The sequence below is a fragment of the Gambusia affinis genome, linkage group LG12 (genome assembly GCF_019740435.1).
Source record: "Gambusia affinis linkage group LG12, SWU_Gaff_1.0, whole genome shotgun sequence".
Lineage (NCBI taxonomy): Eukaryota > Metazoa > Chordata > Actinopteri > Cyprinodontiformes > Poeciliidae > Gambusia > Gambusia affinis.
In genome coordinates, this window is record NC_057879.1 from 5,118,757 (window position 1) to 5,137,522 (window position 18,766).

Here is an 18,766-nt window from a genome sequence, read left to right on the forward strand (position 1 = left end):
TCGCTCAGAGCACAAAGCGTAGCATTAGATTGAATAGATTTACCCTTATGGACTGTCACACCAATTTTTTTTTCAATATTGGAGCTGATACAGGTATTAATATTGGATCGATGCATCTCTGATTTAAAAGTTAGATTAAAAAAAACATTATATGTTTTAAGTGACTGATTAGAGCCTTTAACTTCGAAGTTAGGGTTTATACCTATGGTGTACATGACGGTGTCGGCCAGCATCACGTTGCTGACGTTGATTCTAGGGATCAGACCGATAAGACCGGGAATAACGTCAGAGTAGTTCACGTCGATGGTCTCAGCGATGGACTGGAAGCCGAACAGCAGCGCTTCGATGTCCTTAGGAGAGCAAAAACAGCAGGCTTCAATCAATCAATCAATCAGTTTATGCACTGGATTTAACTAATTTCATTATTAATTCACAGACGCATACTCTTACAACACTTACTGAACTTAGGAGCAAAAGGAGCAGAAAGAAGAAGAAAAAAAAACTTGTGTAAACCTGCCCCTTTCTCAGTAATTACACAATAAAATTTCATGTCTGTTTTAAATAAAATAAAATCTTTATTCATTTTGAACTAGTAGAAATATATAATACATGTTTACTTCAAGTTAACTAAATAAGATGCAAACTTTATCCCCTCATGATTAATGCAGAATTATATCAGATATGGTTTTCTTTGTCTTATAAAGTGTTTTTAATTGACGTAAGAGCATTAACTCTTTCATGCACCAGAAGGCAGATTTCTTTTAAAGTAATTTTACTTTTGAAATCATATGTCTGTCTGTTATTTCTGTCACTAGATCTTAAGGCAAAGAACTTTTGCAACTTAATTGGCAGTAATCTCTTTCTAGCTTTGAACAGAACTGATAGCAGTTATAAATTAGCCAAATCCCATAGTTTCAAGATATTTCATTGAACAGCCAATTTATTAGTATATCCTCCAGCATTCACTTTGTATAAAATTCTCATAACTTTCTTTTGGTTTTATATGTGTGGCCCCATTCCTCTATAGAATAAGTCAGATATGGAACAACAAATTAATAATACAATGTCTTCAGTGTTGATAGTTAAAACTTCATTTAGAAGTCTAAGACTTTTACATAGTTTTTTTTTATTTTATGTATTTTGTGAGATTTCCGATTAAAATTATGACAAAAAATAAAAATGTAACTTCATGTCATTCACAGGAGATTGTGGACAAGAACAAAGATCTACGACTCCAAAATGAAGAAATGACGCCGATCCACATTCTTCCAGAAGCTACAGAGAACAGAGGATGTGTTGGAATAAACAAGATTGTTTGGGTATGTTAACTTTTAACTCCGTCCATCCGCTTTTCTTTTTCCCTGTCTGCTCAGAAAATGTTATTTGCATCGCAAAATGTAACCAAAACAATATCAAACCCCATTGAAAACTTACAGCACGTGATACAAGTGCAGCTCAGTCAATTATGATATCACTAAAAAGTTAATTATTTCACTAAAAGTCATATGAGTATTGTGTATTTTTCAGGCACATATTGTCATTTTATAGATTTTCCAATGCAACATACATTAGATACAGCTTAAAAGAAGTTTTACTTGGTAATTTAACGCCTTCAAATTGGGGCTCTGTCTTTTTAAAAACTCGTCCTCTTTCTGAAACTCCGCCGTCAGGAAGTCATCACAACATGGCTTCTCTATTAACCCTTTAACAACATTTTTACCAACGTTGCACTGAAAAGTAGCTCACATATTGGGCTCGGCAGATACGCAGTTTCACCAGCTGTTTGCTAATTTCTTCTAGCTAGTCTAAAGGACCTGAGTGGGAGAATCACTGGGGAGGGCTGCTCTCAAATCAATCAACTTAATTTATAGCATTTAGTAGATTTGAGCATCTGTGAGGCTGAACCATAGAAACTTGGAAACTGCAGCTCAGAGGAGGAGCTTTGTCCTCGAAGGCGGAGCTAGGTCCACCCAGGTGTTTTGTAGAGCTGAATGGTTGCCATGAGAGATTAAAGGATTTCTCAAAGATGCATGAAGGAATCAAAGCAACACTACAGGTATGTTTTTGATGAGGAAATAACAATATAACGTAATGTAAAGCTCAAAAAAAGTCAATTTTGCACGACACTGCCCCTTTAAATTCTTAAATACTTAAGTTTGTTGATGTCATTACCTGCCACACCGCTGACTGTTGGGGGTCCATGAGCAGCCTGCCCAGCCTGTCATAGAGGTTACTAAGCAGCTCCGCTCCCAGCATTTCATACACATACATTAGAGTATCTGAGATGTCCACCCTTGGGGATAAAACAGCCAACAGGTTGAGGGTAAATTGCAGGAATGAAGCAGCTAAATATGCAGCGACTTGTTACTGGATGAATTTTGTTTAGAAATCTAGATGTTATAGTATTTGTACTGCCCAAGTAGTTCCACATTGTGTAGCATTACGACAAAGTATTTTTTATTTTTTTTCCCCCACCAGGGGGTCTTTTTGTGGGCTCTAGTGTCCCTTTTTTCACAGTAGGCTGACAGGAAAGGGGGAAGTAGAGGGGGGAAGACATGCGGCAAATGTCGTCGGGTCCAGGAATCGAACCCGCAACGGCCGCGTCGAGGGCTGAAGGCCTCCAAACGTGGGGCGCGCTACCCTCTACGCCACCGGAGCACGCCCCACGATAAAGTATTTTACTGCAGTTTTTATAGATAAAGTAAAGTAGTGCACATGTGAAGTTGAAAAAATATATGTATGGGATGTAAATTTTTTTCAAATAAAATGTTTTAACATTATTCAGTTTTTCACATGTAGACTGAACTCTTTGTTCATTTGTGTTTTCAGATTGGATGGAAAGCATTTGTGAACATGGGTTTTCTTGTCATAGAGTTCAGAATTAATTTTTTGTTTGAACTTTAACTGGGACATTGTATTTCTGTTTGCATGTTGAGAGTTGTTCTCCTGCCAGAACAGGAACTTCCACAGTGGCTCTTGATATTTTGGAAAAAAAAAAAGTAGAACCAACAAATTAAAAGAAATAAATATTAATCCATATAATAGCTTTTTTTGTTGTTTTATTATTTTTTCCATTGAATTAATTCTGCATTGAATTTCCACAACAGAATGACCCAGTTATCATTAATCTTTATTGTTTCTTCGTCACCATTCCATTGAAAACGAAGTGCTTTTTTGTTTACACAATTTTCCAAAAACATCAACATCCCGTAGAAGAAAATGTATAAATTCCCTCTTCATATGTTTCATGTTTTTCTTTGTTTTAAAACCAAAATGATTGTTCTGTTACAAAATGATTTCCCGCAGTAGATATTCATTAACACTTCTTATGTTGTCTTTTCACAAAATGTTTTGTAGATCCAACGAGTTTTGTGTAGTTTGACTGAGAGCAAAGAACGACTCTTTGGTTTGTGAAGGTTGCAGACTCATGTGCTCGAAGGTAAATCTCCTCCCCAGTCTCAAGTCTTGCAGGATCTAACAGGAGTTTTATTCCTATATGACAGTTTCAAAACTGTCATGAGATGCTAAAAGCTAAATTTTCAGACATCTGAAACAATATTTCATAGTAACACTGATGACACCATCAGTTGTTGGCAATCACTGCTAATCCACCTTATTTGCTTTTGCCGCTCCTTGTTGAATCTCTGCCTGGCCGCATGGTTAAAAAAACGAGCAGAGAGATGTTGATGTAATGGATGCGATTCTTGCCCATTATGATTCTGGTAAGAGATTGTTAGAACTTCCTGCATCTCTCTACTTCTGCTCTGGTTCCACAAAGCCTCCCTTTCAACTCCCCAGGGATTTGGGGTCATCGTTCAGGAATTTTTTTGAGATGCTAATTAGCTGCTCTCAGTTGTAAAAGCAACAATTGTTGCCGCGGTTATGAACTTCGTTCGTTTTGACACTGCTTTGATTGAGCAAATTATTCTGCACCTGACCTAGACTAAGAGATGTTTTAAAACTTCCATCCCTTAAGCGACTTACCTGTAAATTCGAAACTGCTCTTTGTCATCAGAAGACCAGGACGCGTATTCCTCCAGGGAGGGATAGTGGGATTTGAGCAGCAACACGTCCACCAGCTGGAAGTAAACTGGCTTGTAGACCTGCAGGTAAACTGCCTGCTTCTCTTCCTCAAAAGATAAAATGTCATCCTGAATGTTCAGCACATAGTAACAAAGAGAGGGGAAAAAAAACTATAAATAACCAATATAATTTGAACTTGGCCAACTTTTTCCTCACTAGGCTAAAAATCTTATTATGCCTGCTCCGTTTCCATACCTGCAGCGTGTACCAGAAGGTGAGTGTCAGGGAACTCGTGGTCTCATTAACCGGGTAGTGTCCAGGAATACCCGTACAGAATAGAATCATGTTCACCAAAGCCAGATACTCCTGCCAGTGGTCCGGCTGTTCCAGCAAAACCCTACCAGAGACAAGCACATGAAAACACCTGTGGCAAACGTGGAAGTTTTAATGCGTGTGGATACCTGGAGTGTGTTTCCCCCAAAGCGACGGCAATGCGACAGATACCGTGGGTGGTCTCCATGTCCCCGTCCTGAGCTGCTGTCTTCAGCTGGTCGTAAAGGCCCAGCACCATAGGCATCAGGCTCAGCAGAACGTTAATGAACCTCCACACAAGAAATGAAATGACACTTAAAGACGCTTCACAACAAAATCAGCCATTCCCTTTCACATGCTGATGATAGTAGGCTACTGGATTGTCATCACAGCTGCCCTGGGGGTCACTGGCAGAAGGGAAGATGCTATGTTGCACTATTGGCCCTTCTGAACAACACCAGAGGAAAGGCGGGTGAAGTGTCTTGCCCAAGGACAACAATAGAGAAAGACGGGGTTAGGGCTCAATCAGTGACCCACCGACAGCAGGACAAACTCCTACTGCTGTCGCCATCATCGTCCGCAAAGGTTAGGGGTCACACCACTAACTGTGTTTCCATTACAAATGTGCGCAAATCCTTGTTGATATTCTGCTAATGTTGGAAAAACACAATTTCGCAATTTCGGTGTTTTCATTAAATAAGAAACAATTAAAATCACATGTGAATAAGCTTGTTCACGTGAGAAGTCATTAAAAATCATGTAAACTGATGTAAACAGGTATGTAAGACATATTCATAATTCTGCCATGGCGCTAGCGCACATGATCTATCGACCACTAGAGGAGACATTGGTGTCTTATTCAGGCGTTGGTGCAACAAGCTCCTTGTACCTTGAAGCAGCTACTTATGCTGTCTTTTATGGAAATTGTAGTCAATTTTACAGAAGAGCTATGGATTCCAAACATTCAAATGACACACAAATTTTTGTGAACCTTGAATATACTGCAAGAGCATATTCACGGTTCATAAAAATATGCTGTGAGAGCTCGGGTGGAGCCAGCTGCACATTGTCCGAAAACCCCACCCAAAAGCAAACCATCATCCTCCTCCTTCCTGGCATCTTCTTCGTCATCCAAAATCCAGCTTTTGATCACGTGACTCGTGTGATGTGAAAAAGTGTTTCCATTGCAGTTTTGCTATTTCGATATGGCTGACAAATCACCTCAGCCACTGAGATCTGGTGGCCACCAAAGATCCAGCTTGGTGCTCACCTCTGACAATCTGGTTGTGTGATGGCAGTAACTATCGTCTCCACTGCGGTGTCGAACAACCCTGTGTCGGACAACACCGCAAAACAGTCCTGGACCAATTCCTGGCTTTCCCCCAGTGGCACATCCAGCCCCACCCAGCTGGAGAGGCAGCGGAGGACTTTCTCCTTCACCTGAACGGACGAATCCTGACTTTGTAGGAGCTGTCGGAGCATGCCACACACCACAGCCCACTCCCCTACCAGAGCTTCCTTTAGCTGGGTTCGACGGGCTCGGGCCAGACGGCCGCTTTGAAATTCCTCTGGAAGTACGGTGAGGAGCTCCAGGAGAGCAAGGCAATGTGCATGGGGTTCCTGAGAAGCCTTGGCACCAGGGTTGTCTTGAGAGTCTGGTTTCTGAGGTTGGAATGCTCTCACCATGTCTGCCACCGGCTCAGACCAGGCCTGGGGGATTAGGTTAAGAGCCATCGAGGCCAGCGCCACACACAGTCGAGTGAGCACCATTTTAGGGCCAGAGGAGAAGCATAAGATGTGGGAAAGAAGTTGCATCCTGAGGTCCTCGTGCTGCTCTGCGGGAAGGTCACCCCAGTGACGGCAGATCTTAATGTGGAGTGTGCTGGCGCCGAAAAACTGAACCTCCGGGATCTACAAAGAGACACATTTAAAAATAATTTAATGTTTCCAGCATGCCCGTAAATGTGACACCCAAGCTTAATCCGCAAATAACAGCAATGGGTGATGAAACCGCTTCTCTCGACCCACTGGGAGTTCATTTTTGCTTCAAAACACGATCTGGTGGGACGCTGGAAAAGACTTTTGTTGTGTTCAAGCTAATATCTCAATGCTAAAGATCCCCAATGCTAATGTTAGCATCCACAGTCCACAAGAAGTTCTATGAATGATCAGAGATTCTTGAAACACCTGAAAGACGAACGGATAGAATAACACTTTGCACCAATCTGGATGGTTGTAGTGACAGATTATAAATAATAAATATCTTTGCTGTTGAACTCTTTTGTCTATTAATAATTTAGCAGCAAAATGTCTTTTTGAATTGAAAATGTTTCTTAACTCATTTAATTGAGTTATGAATATGGTGATAGTGCAAATGGATTGACCTCAGATCGCATTGCTAATAGTAGGTAACTTGTCGTCATTCGGTAAAAAACTTCCTCACTGAAGAGTGTGGTTTAGCTTGCCCTTGGGGCTTACATATGGTGTATTCACTGGACGGAAAAAGAGCTGAAGAATTTTGATAATAACTGACCAGTCACCGGTCAGAGCTGATGAAGGTGAAAATCGGCTGATTCCGTTAAATCCGTGCCTCTATTATAATAAATAAAAACAGAGGAGTAGTGGTAGAATTTGGAAAGCAGAACCTTGTCAGGGCTGAGCAGGGCCCAGCAGAACTGCCATGCCTGTGCTGAGGACTGGGCTTGGGTCAACCACTTCTGAGCTACGTTCTTACGCTCCATGTCCGGGTCGTAGTACAGCTGGTAGAGAGCCTGGAGAGGGACGAGCCGGCAGACACAAAGAGACACGCTGGATCACAATATGTCAAGCAGGACATCAGCAAAAACAACAACAGGAGGTATTTAACTGGCATTAAGTAAATAAATAATTATTTAAAAAAAAAATCATATTAGCGTTTATCAACAATCATGCATGCTAGAAGACCAATTTCTTAGATGGTAAAAATGCGTTGTCATAGGAACTAATCCGAAACACATGCTGTTGGTTATTATTAGGACAGCATATGCTTAAAGCTGGAATCAAGTTACAACTGGAGCAGCTTCCAAAACGCTAAACTACAAAAACTGAACCCGTCCCTAACCCCAACAAATGTTTTGTTTTTTATTTTATTCTTACTGCTAAACTGACTAATTAAAACGACAAGAACACACAATTACATATTTGTCAAGTTTAGGTCACATTGTGCATTTATGACTCTAACAGACTTCTTTAAAGTAACTCACCGTCTCAATGTTCTCCTGTGTGAACTCCAACTCCACCGGGTTCTGTCCCGGGACGGGTGCGGACTCCATCGGGCGCAGATTTAATCAAATGTATTTTTCTTACTAATTATCCTCACCTAATTGAAACTAGAAAGTCTCCTAAAGTCAAATAAACGCCTCAGCCTTCCGCACAGTCCACGCGCGTGGCCAATTTTCTCAGGTGTGACGACATGCTGGCCTCTGAGAACGACAAGAAAAAAGAGAAGACAGAGAAGAAGAAGAAGAGAAATAGACTCGCTGCAAAAATATTCTAAAAACTGAAATGCTGCAGGTCGACCTGCGCAAAGCTTGCAGTCGTTCACCCTTTAGGAGGCGCTCCTGACGCAGACAGCTGCGCCTCTGACGCACCGACGTCTGATTGGAGCAGCGCGGCACGAGCCACCGCAGTCGGATGCGGTGCAAGAATTTTCAAACGTAAAGTAATCGTGGACGGATGAGAGCGGAGTTTTCAGGAAGGGACCGAGATATGTATGGCTGTTCTTAAAAACAAACAAAAAAAAAACGGTCTTTTCTTTTCCAACGCACCCACGCAGCCCCACCCGCGTGCTCCTCTTCTGCCCGACTCCCTCAGGGTATTTTTAGCGCTTGGTGATGTGCCCTGTCAAATCACGTAACGGAAACAAACATCAGAGAGAGAGAGGGAAGGAGAGGACAGAGCTGCTGAGGAGAGGCGGTTTTACTGAGATCTGCAGAGAAAAGAAGGCAGAGGAAGCCCGATGAGATGAGATTTGAGATTCATTTGGTGTGCTTCTGGTTGCTGTTGGTTACCGTATCGCCGCAGACCGGAGGTAAGATGATATTCTCATTCGTCAACATTAAATTCAGACTATACGCTTTTGTGTCCGTTTTGACTTAACTGACGAATAATCTTTCTTTGACTTTTAGCTTTTTCATAAATTTTTCCACATAGAACCACAAATTCGGTGTATTTTATTGCTGGTTTATTCTGCGGAGCATCATAATGAAGTATATCTTGGTGTAGAAAATAAAGTATGCTGCGCATTCAGACTCTATCAGTTAGTTGCATTTATAGCTGTATTGATTTTTCTTCTTCATCATCTTCTTTTTTTGCCTGTTGCATCTTGAAAAGTTGCTCGATCTCATTCAGATTGGAAAGCATCTGAGAACATCAATTTTCAGGTACAGTCATGGATTCTCAATTGGGTAAAGGTCTGGGCTTTGATTAGACCAGGGCTGTCCAAACTTTTTCTTACATGGACCAAAATCATCAACTCAAGGGTACTGTTGGGCCAATGTTTTTTTTAAATTGTATTTATTTATTTATTATTTAAAACACCAAAAGTTTTATTGAGAATTTTGTTCTTGCTCAACAATAAACTAAGCATGAAATACTTTAATTAAAGAAAGCAAATAGTCCGATTTTTTATTTATTTTATTTTTTTATTTTGTAGGAGAGAAATGTCTTAATCATTAAGATCAAAATCCTCCAAAAAGTGTTTGTGTGTTTTCTTTATTGAAAGCGAGGCAAAACACTTTATAATTTATTTTGGGTTCGACCGAAGAAAACTCAAGCGATTTGATCTTTTCTCAGCAATAATAACATTCTTTAGGTGCATCTTTATTTGAAAAGAACCACACATTCGGTGGTTCTTTTAATAGTTTTGTACTAACTGAATAAAAAAAATATCCACATCAATCACTTGCGCTGGTGAGACAAATTTCTGTCATTCAGGGGCCGCACAAAATCAGTTCAGGGGCCACAAATGCCCCCCGGCCGCACTTTGGACTGCATTCTCACACATAAATTTGCATTCAGCTGTAGCTCTGACTGTATTTTAGGATTATTGCTTTAATGGTAATAAAGACTTTTTCAGTCTCTTAACAGGTTTCCTTCAGTGTTGTCTTTCCATCTTCCTTCATCTTCCCATTAAATCCTTATGCTAATCATAAGTCCTGCATGTGCAATTTAAATGAGGCGAGTGTCCTTTCTTCACATCTATTGTTTGTTGCAACTGTGCTGCTAGCAACATTAGCATGCTAACATTCTAAGTGAAGCCTGTAATCTGAGATGGAGTTGGAGCATTTGATCAGTTCTGATGTTCCGTCATCCTAACTTGATGGAACATCCACGCGGAAAGACTGGCAGCTGTCTTGAACATTTTCCACTTGTGAACGGTCTTTTTTTTCTTCCATTAACGAACTGCAAGCAGTCAAAAGACTTCCCCTACATCTCTTCCTATCTTGATGAGCATCGCTTCTCTTATTTCACTGCCGAACCCTGAACCTAAAGATCGGCAATGACGATTTTTATGCAACGGATGCATTTGCACACATGTATTCTTTGTTTTTCATTTAAAAAAAATAGCCATCCTCGTCAGTGTAATTTGTCTTTTTTTGTGTGACGTCACGTGCGATCACGCTCCCACAGCTCCCCGCTCATCAGCAATGACTACAATTAGTTTTAGCTGTCAAGTTGTCAACATAATGCGTCAAATCTTAAGTGCTTTACTACTAATTGTCAACAGGATCACAACTTGGACATGCCTGACTTGGACAACGAGGTCCAAGGGAAGAAGTTTTAATAATAATATTTTTAAAAATAGCAAGGGATAGGGGGGTTATGCTAGCTTGACTTTGACAACCTCCACTTGTAAGTATACTGCAGAATTTGGTTAAGTTAAAAAAAGAAGAAGAAGAAGGTGATCCACACACCAAGCCTCTGACATATCATAAGTATAGCAGATGATATGTCATCATCCACTAATTAGCTCATTTAAATTAATTTAAAAAGAATTCAGCTACTAATTAGCAAATCAACAACCGTGTTATTCAGACAATCACTTGTTAATAATTGCAAAATAAACAAAAAGCCTGAAAACAGTACTTTTGTGGACTAAATGAATAATTCCAATGATTCCGTTGTTATTTTACAGGTCAGAGCCATGCTTTGCTTACTTCCTTTACCTCAACCCCATTTCCTGCTCCTGCTGAGACCCCGGTGAGCGAGTTTCCGCGGCAGACGCAATACCCTGCAGACAGGAATGAAACTTCAGGTGATCTCCCAGCCTCTGCCGCCACCGCCGCCCCGACGGAAAGCACAGTCCGATCAGAGACATCGGCAGATGCAGGACACCCGCACGTCGCAAGTTCCACTAAAGCTACATCTCTGTTCACAGATGCGCCCACAGTCACAACTCCATCTCTCTCAGGTAGCCATCTTTACTTGCTTCTCTCGCTGTAGGGCCTCACAAAATATCCAGGCCCGTTAAGTGGGACACGTTAGAGCATGTCATTGTGTGTTTATGCAATTGACCAAAACAAAACTGGGCAGAATTTGGAAATGTTAGGAAAATAAATAGGAGAAGCTACTGGTTCCTATATATTTCACAATATATTATTATTTGTATATTTATTCTAGATAATATATTTTCAAAAAAATGTTCTGTTTGTAGTGACTGTAAAGTAAATTCAACTCTAACTTTACAGATATCCTCCACTCAGTTGGGGGAAATGTGTTGCCAAGGCAACTGTTGGTCATTCGCTCCATAAATTTGTCAGTGAGTGAAAAGATTAGGCAAGAAGAAAACCATATTGACAAAAAATAAGTCAAAGGAAATTCTGACAGCCAATCAGAGCCAGGAGGCGGGCCTTGACGCTGTCACGCTGTGTACTTGCTGCTAAATGTACTATTTGTGGGGAAATTACTCACTGTTCCAGGAAAACTTTTTATCCGCCATCATTGTGGCCATGCTAACCAGACTTAGCTTTGATGGCAGGTGGGCGGAAGAACAGCACATTCACAAGGGTGATTGACAGCGTTAAGACCCTCCTCCTGGCTCTGATTGGTTGTTTTTAATAAGCATTGGAAGAGGGCAGAGAAGCGTGATTTTTTTTTCTTTTTTCCACAAATTATCTGTCTCATACCAAACTGTCACAACTTAGAGGCAGTTTTAACAAAAGTGTAAAAAATATTTTTTTCTATATTCCATTTATTAGGTTGTCACATTAAACAAATGTAAATAAAGTAAACTAATTTGATTACATTTGACAAATTAACCCATTTTTGTCTGAAGTTGGAGCTCTATTCTCTTTTTTTAGTGTAACTTTGGTGTTTCACTGAACCCCCCATTCTTTCGGAGAACAGGATGGTCTTCATGCTAACGGGAGCTTTGGGAACAAGGGAATACAGGCGATACTAAACATTTATCACCTACTAACCCCTACATCTCCAAAGCTGCCAGAGACACACATCCTACAACACTAATTGCTGGAAGCAAAGCAAAATGTGATTTGACAGTATTCCGAACAGCACCTGGCTACAAATGCAAAACTGAAAATCCAGTTTTCTTCCACTTAACCACTTTTCTCTGCTCGGTGTCGGCCTATCGTCTAAAATCCTAACAAACTTGCATTCTGTGGCTGGGATGTGACAAAATGCTCACTACTTAGCAATATCACCCCAATGCCTTTTTTTTTTTTTGTTTGTTTGCAAGGTTCTGTAAACTGTGGCTCATTGTTTTCATCTGCACTAATGTGACAGCTTTGTTTATTTCTGGCCTTCTGGGTCTACAATTTCTCCATTTCAGTGTGTTTACTTTGTCCAGACTAAAGCCTTAAAATATAGCAGCCCTCACAATAAAACGCTGCCTGTTTGCAAACGCAGGCCATTTTCCCAGACTCAGTTTCCCTGCCAGCGGCATTACGGGAAAACAGTCCTGCCCTGACCTCCACTTGTGTTGCAGAGTTATTGAAGAGATTCCCTTCTTCTGGACTGGGAAAATATAAATATAACCCCCTCAGCCGATGCTGGTGGCTATTTTAGGAGAAATAACCAAAAGCGAGAGTAAATCCAACCTCACTCATTTTTTAGTACGTTTTCTTCCCCCCTTTTTTTCTTTATTGGTTATGCAACATCAAGCTAAACCTGAACAACAACCTCTTAAAAATATCTGTTAATACATAAATAAGCCTTTCTAATTAACTTCAATTGCAATTAGAGGAAAAAAGAAAGTACATCCTTTTTCAGTTCTAGCATCTTACGTAGATGAGACCGGGTCTTAATCAGATCTGAAATGATTTAGTACTCGTCACATTGTGTGGAGATTTGGGGAAACCACAATGAAACCAACCTCTGACCGTTTTATACTCTGCAAAAATAAATAAATAAATAAAATCAACACAAAAAAAAAAAACAATTAATCATGATGAGTTTATTAATTGAATAATCGTCAACTAGCTGAGTAACTGATTAATCGTTAACTGGAGTATACAGAGTCAAGAAAACGATATTTGCTGAAAGACCAGCACACTCCAAGCAGTAAAAAAAAACTGTTTTAGCACTTAAGAAAAAAAACAACAACTTTGGTCTGTAAATATGTTCAATCCAAATTTCCTCATGTGGCATAATTTTAGCTTTACTAAATAAATTCTAATAAGCACATTTTTCTGTTCATTTATTAATCAGTTAATCCAAAAAACACCAGCAGGTTCACCTCTCAAATAAGAAAAATAAGTTTTGTAGTACAGGTGGGAATTTATCGTATCGTTTTATCATTTATAGTGATAAATTTCTCATAAGAAGAATTTTGATTCATCGTTGTCACAATAAATTTTAATTAATGATGTTTAAATCCCCTCCAAAACTGTACATTCTGTTAATTTGACTATTTTCTCCACTGTTTTGTTAATGAGAGCATCAATAAATACCAATGAATTTGAAAACACAATTAAATGCAGTTAGTGTGTGAGATTTAGTGATTCAAACCACGCTTCTTTACATTTATATGACTGATGAGGAAACTATGATCCACACAGGGAATCATTGGCTTCTATTTTCCATAGGAAATAAAATCATTTTGAAAACTACCAAACTACTTTGTTTGGTGTAAAAAAAATAAAACATTAAAAAATAAAATAAAAAATTGTTTGATGTTTTGAAGCGTTGAAGTGTGACCAGAAACACAGAGGATATTGGCAAAGGAGTAAATTTCCACAGCACTGTACATCCTGTTTCATCAGTCATATGCAGTACAAACCATCACTACTTTTCCCAAATCCTCACCTGTTGTTAAAAACCACGACTCGGTTTTTGAAGCCTGAAATGTGTGTAACACGAACCTCAAAATGATCTGCCTTCTGTGTTATTTTCTGTTTTACTCTCCGTGCATTGTAAATACCATTTGTTGATTAAATGTGTAACGTTTAGTAGAAAGATTACAGAGTTCAAGGAATTTGGAACAACTGGGTTTTTTTTCAATCAGTTTAACAAGAGAGAGAGATGGGAGAATCAACTAATAAATTGTGTCATTTAGTTATCCTTAATTTATAGTGATTTTTTGTTCGAGCATGTTGTTTTTTTTTCTCCTTTTCTTTCCTATTTTTACCCATAACTGTGACCCTATATTATTTAAAACAAGGAATAACAGAAAACACAAATAATAATAATATTTTTTTTTAAATCAGAAATTGACTGCCAAGATGAAAAGGGAAGAAAACATATGGTGATCTCCATTTTTGTTGTGACACCACTTGGTTATTTTCAGTATTTGGTCTTTGTCCTGAATGTATTAATTTGTACAATAATTTTTTCTTGTTTGTTCTCATATCTAATTGGTTACCTTGTAGTTCTACACCTCTATATATTTTGCAAACTCACAATTTACCAAATATGTAAAGAAACGTCAACATTTACAATATTTTTTATTCACTCTTCAATAATTATTGCGTTCATTTAGCATAAAAGCTGCAACATGCTGTCTGACTGTAGATGGTGTAACATTTTATTTCCAGATAATAGAATTTTTTTTTAATCACAATCCCCTTTTTTAATTATAATAAAATGTGTAATACTTCTTATCATAATATTAATCAACAAGTTTCATTTATTCCTACAGTTCCCATGGTCTTCTTGTTAGAAACGTTTCCTTTTTTTTGCTTGATGAATTTGACTGGCAGCCGATCAAAAAAATGAGCATCAGAAATAACACTTAAATCAATTATTTTAACTTATGTTTTATTAAAAAAAAAAAAAAAAAAAAAATCATAATTGAATAACAGATAAATTTAAGGTACAAAATGTATGGGGTTCCATTTTATTTTTAGTTTTGCTTTGTTTTTTCTTCCTCATTTTCTTTCCAACTTCCTGAAGCCCCAACAGCGCCCTCTGGCGGCCACCAATTTCAAAAGCACCGTGTTAGTCTGTAGTGTTTGTTTTGCACACTCTTAATTGGTGAATTAAAACAAATAAAATATTTAAAGGTATGTAAAAACTAAAAGTCAAGGTTATTTGCACAGGATGAGCTGCACCACCGTCACCACTATTATTATTATGTTAGTGTGATGACTGCAAAGCCAAACAGGTTCTGTGTTTTAAAGATAATTCTTGGTATTATTATGCATAGATAGTTTTTGCTAAACATTATGGACAGCAGCTTTGTTGTGGGGGGGAGCAATCGGGTTACAGGAGCAGCTGCTGCTTCTGCTTCTTTTCCTCTAAAGAGCTCTCCGTCCTGTTTTGAACCGACACACTTTCAGCCGCCGCAGACGGCCTTTCATCGGCACCGACCGCTGCGAGCTCCACCCCTCAGCAGGCCACCTCCCTTAAGTACTCCCCGACCGGCGAGGCCCACTCCACCTTTTCATCTGGAGCCACGACCCCCGCCTCCACCGCACACACACCAGCTCCTGGTTGGGTCCCTGTGGGGCCCACACACCAGGAGTTTCCGTCGGAGCTGAACATCGGCGATGACGGTCAGGAGATATAGCGAGTGAGACTTCTTTTTAAAGTTTGAATTTATGATGCCGTTTTAATGATTTGTTCTCCATCGTGAAGACTCGAAGGGGTCCCGCCGCCACTCCAGCTCTCCTCTGGACCCCCTGCTGGCCGGTCTGCTGTCAGTGTTCATTGTTACCACAGCTGTGGTCTTCACTGTCCTCTTCTTCAAGTTCCGCCAGCGGGTGAACCACCCTGAGTTCCACCGGCTGCAGGACCTTCCCATGGTAAGAGACCACTCCCTTAACACTCTCTCTACTCGTAGTCTTTGATGTTCTCCATCAGTTTTTGCAGTATTCTTATTCGTTTCCTAGCATGTTTCAATTCACAGGAAGTGATCTATCTGCCAGTTATCTTCCTGTTGTGACCGGACCGGTGGCATTTGGTTAAAAGAAAATGGTTCCTAGTGCTCTATTGTCATGAATTACTGGGCAGGAAATGTGGTAATGACTCACAAAATAGCCTGTTTAAAGAGGCAGTATTATGTGTTTTCCATGCACATTGTGCCATTTTATTGCATAATCAAGTCAGGTGTTATGTAAAAAAGTGCTACATGCATTAAATATGACTAAAAAGAAATTTGTCTTTGTAATTTAACGCCTTGAAATTGGGCCTCTGTTTCTTTAAGAAACTCCTGCTCAGGGAGAGATCACAACATGGCTCCTCTGCTAACCCTTTAACAATGTTTTTACCTGCGTTTCACTGAGCGGTAGGTCCCGTAATGAGCTCAGCGCACGCGCAGTTCCACCAGGTGTTTGCTAATTGATTCTGGCTAGTTTGAAGGAGCTGAGTGGGTTAAAGATCAGAAACTTGCAAACAAGGAAGCTTCTGGGCATCAAAGGCGTCGCTAAAGCCACCCAGGTGTTTTGCACAGCTGAATGGTTGCTATGGAGATTAAAGTATTTCTCAAACATGCATGAAATAATCAACGCAGCACTCCAGGTGTGTTTTTTGATGAGAGAATTAAATTGCATGATGTGAAGCTCAAAAACATTGATTTTACGCAATACTGCCCCTTTAAGAAAGAAAACAAAAATGATATGCTTCCATTTTTGCTAAACAAAGAAGTAAGTCTCCTTCTCTACGGGCGTCGCTGTTGCTTCTCCTTTAAGGTCGTCATGTTACAGTTTTAATTCTCTCTGTAGGACGATTTGATGGAGGACACGCCCCTCTCACCGTACGCCCACTGACGGATTCTCCTCTCAACTCCGTCACTCGCACCAAGGAGAGAACACGTGCCGAAAAAGAAGCAACTTTTTGGATACGTGGAGAAGCATACGTCTTCAAGATTAGTCCAAATTACTGACTTCTCTGTTAAAGGCTCACTGTTGAAACGATTATTTAGTTATTGTGTCATTGTTTGTTTGAATCCTCAAAGGTTGTAGAGTCACCTAATCTTTCTTCCACATTCCTGTCAGTCTCACACAAAAAGTGCAAATTCAAGGCACTATTGCACAAATAGCAGCACTTTCAACTTCACACATATTACACTGCCCTCCAGTGGACATATGAGATAACGTAGGTCGAAAAATCCATCCAGGACAAATAAAAACCTCAGGTGATTGTCAGTCTGAATGAGGATTTGGGGTTCTGACTGAGAAACATCACTGGGGATGATTTAGGTGACCAAATATGAGGGAAGTGCACTTTCAATCCAAACTGCTGCCTTAACGCTGCATGAGGTAATACAGAACGTTAACACGTTAATTATATTTTTACTCTACAGTATTTGAAAAACCAAATGCACCAGTAACCTTTTTTTTTTGTTTTAACTAAGAAAAAACTTTCAGTGGTTGAAATCAGAAATATGTGGCGTTGTTTGGTAAATGTTGTTGTGAAACTTCTCAGTATTCATGTTGGAATAAGAATAAGAATCCTGAAGTTTGTGATTGTTCCTTAAATTGAATGATAAATTTGCCAACGCACATCACTTCCCAACCTGCGAAGTAAAAGTGCTACAATGAACACACATTAGAAGTTAAAGTGAAAGTGAAAGCTGTTGTGTGGGTCTGAGCATCAGGTGTCTTGCAAAAGCATTCCTAGCCATTGAGCTTTTCCACGTTTCGTCATACTGTGACCACAAACGTCAGCATATTTCAATGGGCTTTTATATCAAAGAGAAACGGATTAGTGCCGAATAGAAAAAAAAAATTAAGCAAAGAAAATCCAATCCAATTGCCTCCAGTCAACTCATGAGTAATGTATTATCATCAAACAATATCTAAAGCTTTGGAAAGCTCACAAAATACCGTTTGATAGTTCATCTGAAAATTAAAATAGCAGAAGCAGTCAGTGTTACAACAAATCTAAAGAGGCCTCTGACTGAAGATTGTTGGTATACGACAGTCTCATGACATATTAACAGCTCCAGATTCCAGGGACAATTTCCATAGTAATGTACTGGATGACATTATTAGTTGTTTTTAGCACTGCTAATGCTAATCTGCCTCATTTGCTTTTGCCTCCCCTCTTTAAATCTATTGAAATTTGCTGGTCAGATGCTGTTCAAGTAAGATTGCGCCCCTTGTTTTACCAACAAGTTGTAAAACTTCCATCTCTGTGCAAGCAAAGCAGGTACAGATTCCAAGACTGGTAGCCTGACGCGATATTACAATATTTTGCGGTGGTAGTTAATATTGCGATATATCCCTTCTCCTAATCTGTGCTTCATGCGCTACATGATCTTTAGCATTTTTGGCAATGTCTGGCTAAATATTGCATTTTTATTATTAGGATTAAAAAAAATAATCTTTTAAAATATGTCAGTCAACAATTATTGCATGCCAAACAACCTTTTGCGATATGAATATTGCGCACACTATGATATTTTTGTGATATATTGTGCATCCCTAGCTCGCAGTGCAGGAAAGGTAATCCTGCAAAATATCGACTTATGTAGGCTGAATAAAAGCACGCCACACCTTTCAGATTTTTATCTCGCTTGTAGTTGCAAGCTGACAGAAAGTGGAGAAAATTCAAGGGCTCTGAATTTTGCAAGATCCTCTGCTCTGCCAGAGTTTTGCTTTACTCTCACTAAGGATCTTACGTGTTAAAAATGTAAAAATTTAAATGATATGAAAGATCACTTGTTTAGTAATAAAATATTAAAAAACATAAAACCAACAGTAAGTGTTCCACCTTTGATATTGCGGGTGGGGAAAAATACACTGCTTTGTTTTTAACCTGCTTTTAAACCACTTGTCAGGTATTAACTCTGATTTATGATGATCAAGTCAATAAGTTATTGCTCCTGTCTGAACCGGTACAATAAACAATAACCGATTAAAAAAAAGAAAAGAAAAAAAAAAGACACTCCCTCTACACACACACCTACGTAAACACACCCTCACATTCTTTCATTCAGCCCCACACCTTCTATAGTAAACCTTGTAAGGCCGTGTTATCTGTAGCTAAAGAG

The 18,766-nt window shown here is 39.4% G+C and overlaps 2 protein-coding genes across 4 annotated transcripts in view; one reads left to right on the forward strand and one right to left on the reverse strand.

The window, feature by feature from the left end:
* LOC122840623 (importin-13-like) overlaps positions 1–7,930 on the reverse strand; it is a 14,722-nt gene extending 6,792 nt beyond the window's left edge. Inside the window, exons 1-8 of the mRNA XM_044133150.1 lie at positions 7,578–7,930; positions 6,981–7,106; positions 5,606–6,246; positions 4,485–4,625; positions 4,279–4,420; positions 3,985–4,151; positions 2,173–2,293; positions 203–350 (exon numbers count right to left, since the gene is read on the reverse strand). Coding sequence (XP_043989085.1) covers positions 203–350; positions 2,173–2,293; positions 3,985–4,151; positions 4,279–4,420; positions 4,485–4,625; positions 5,606–6,246; positions 6,981–7,106; positions 7,578–7,646 — 1,555 coding nt within the window. The 5' untranslated portion in view covers positions 7,647–7,930. The remainder of the gene's footprint in view (positions 1–202; positions 351–2,172; positions 2,294–3,984; positions 4,152–4,278; positions 4,421–4,484; positions 4,626–5,605; positions 6,247–6,980; positions 7,107–7,577) is intronic.
* Positions 1–18,624, forward strand: part of si:ch73-344o19.1 (mucin-5AC) — a 21,233-nt gene extending 2,609 nt beyond the window's left edge. Inside the window, exons 1-6 of one of the 3 annotated variants that reach the window (XM_044133162.1) lie at positions 8,116–8,404; positions 10,511–10,630; positions 10,754–10,786; positions 15,111–15,326; positions 15,409–15,575; positions 16,494–18,624. In XM_044133162.1, coding sequence (XP_043989097.1) covers positions 8,338–8,404; positions 10,511–10,630; positions 10,754–10,786; positions 15,111–15,326; positions 15,409–15,575; positions 16,494–16,538 — 648 coding nt within the window. In that variant the 5' untranslated portion in view covers positions 8,116–8,337 and the 3' untranslated portion in view covers positions 16,539–18,624. Of the gene's footprint in view, positions 1–1,202; positions 1,320–7,967; positions 8,405–10,510; positions 10,787–15,110; positions 15,327–15,408; positions 15,576–16,493 lie in introns of those variants that run through there. The other 2 variants (XM_044133161.1, XM_044133160.1) reach the window with 2 other exon arrangements.
* The last annotated feature ends 142 nt before the right edge of the window (positions 18,625–18,766 follow it).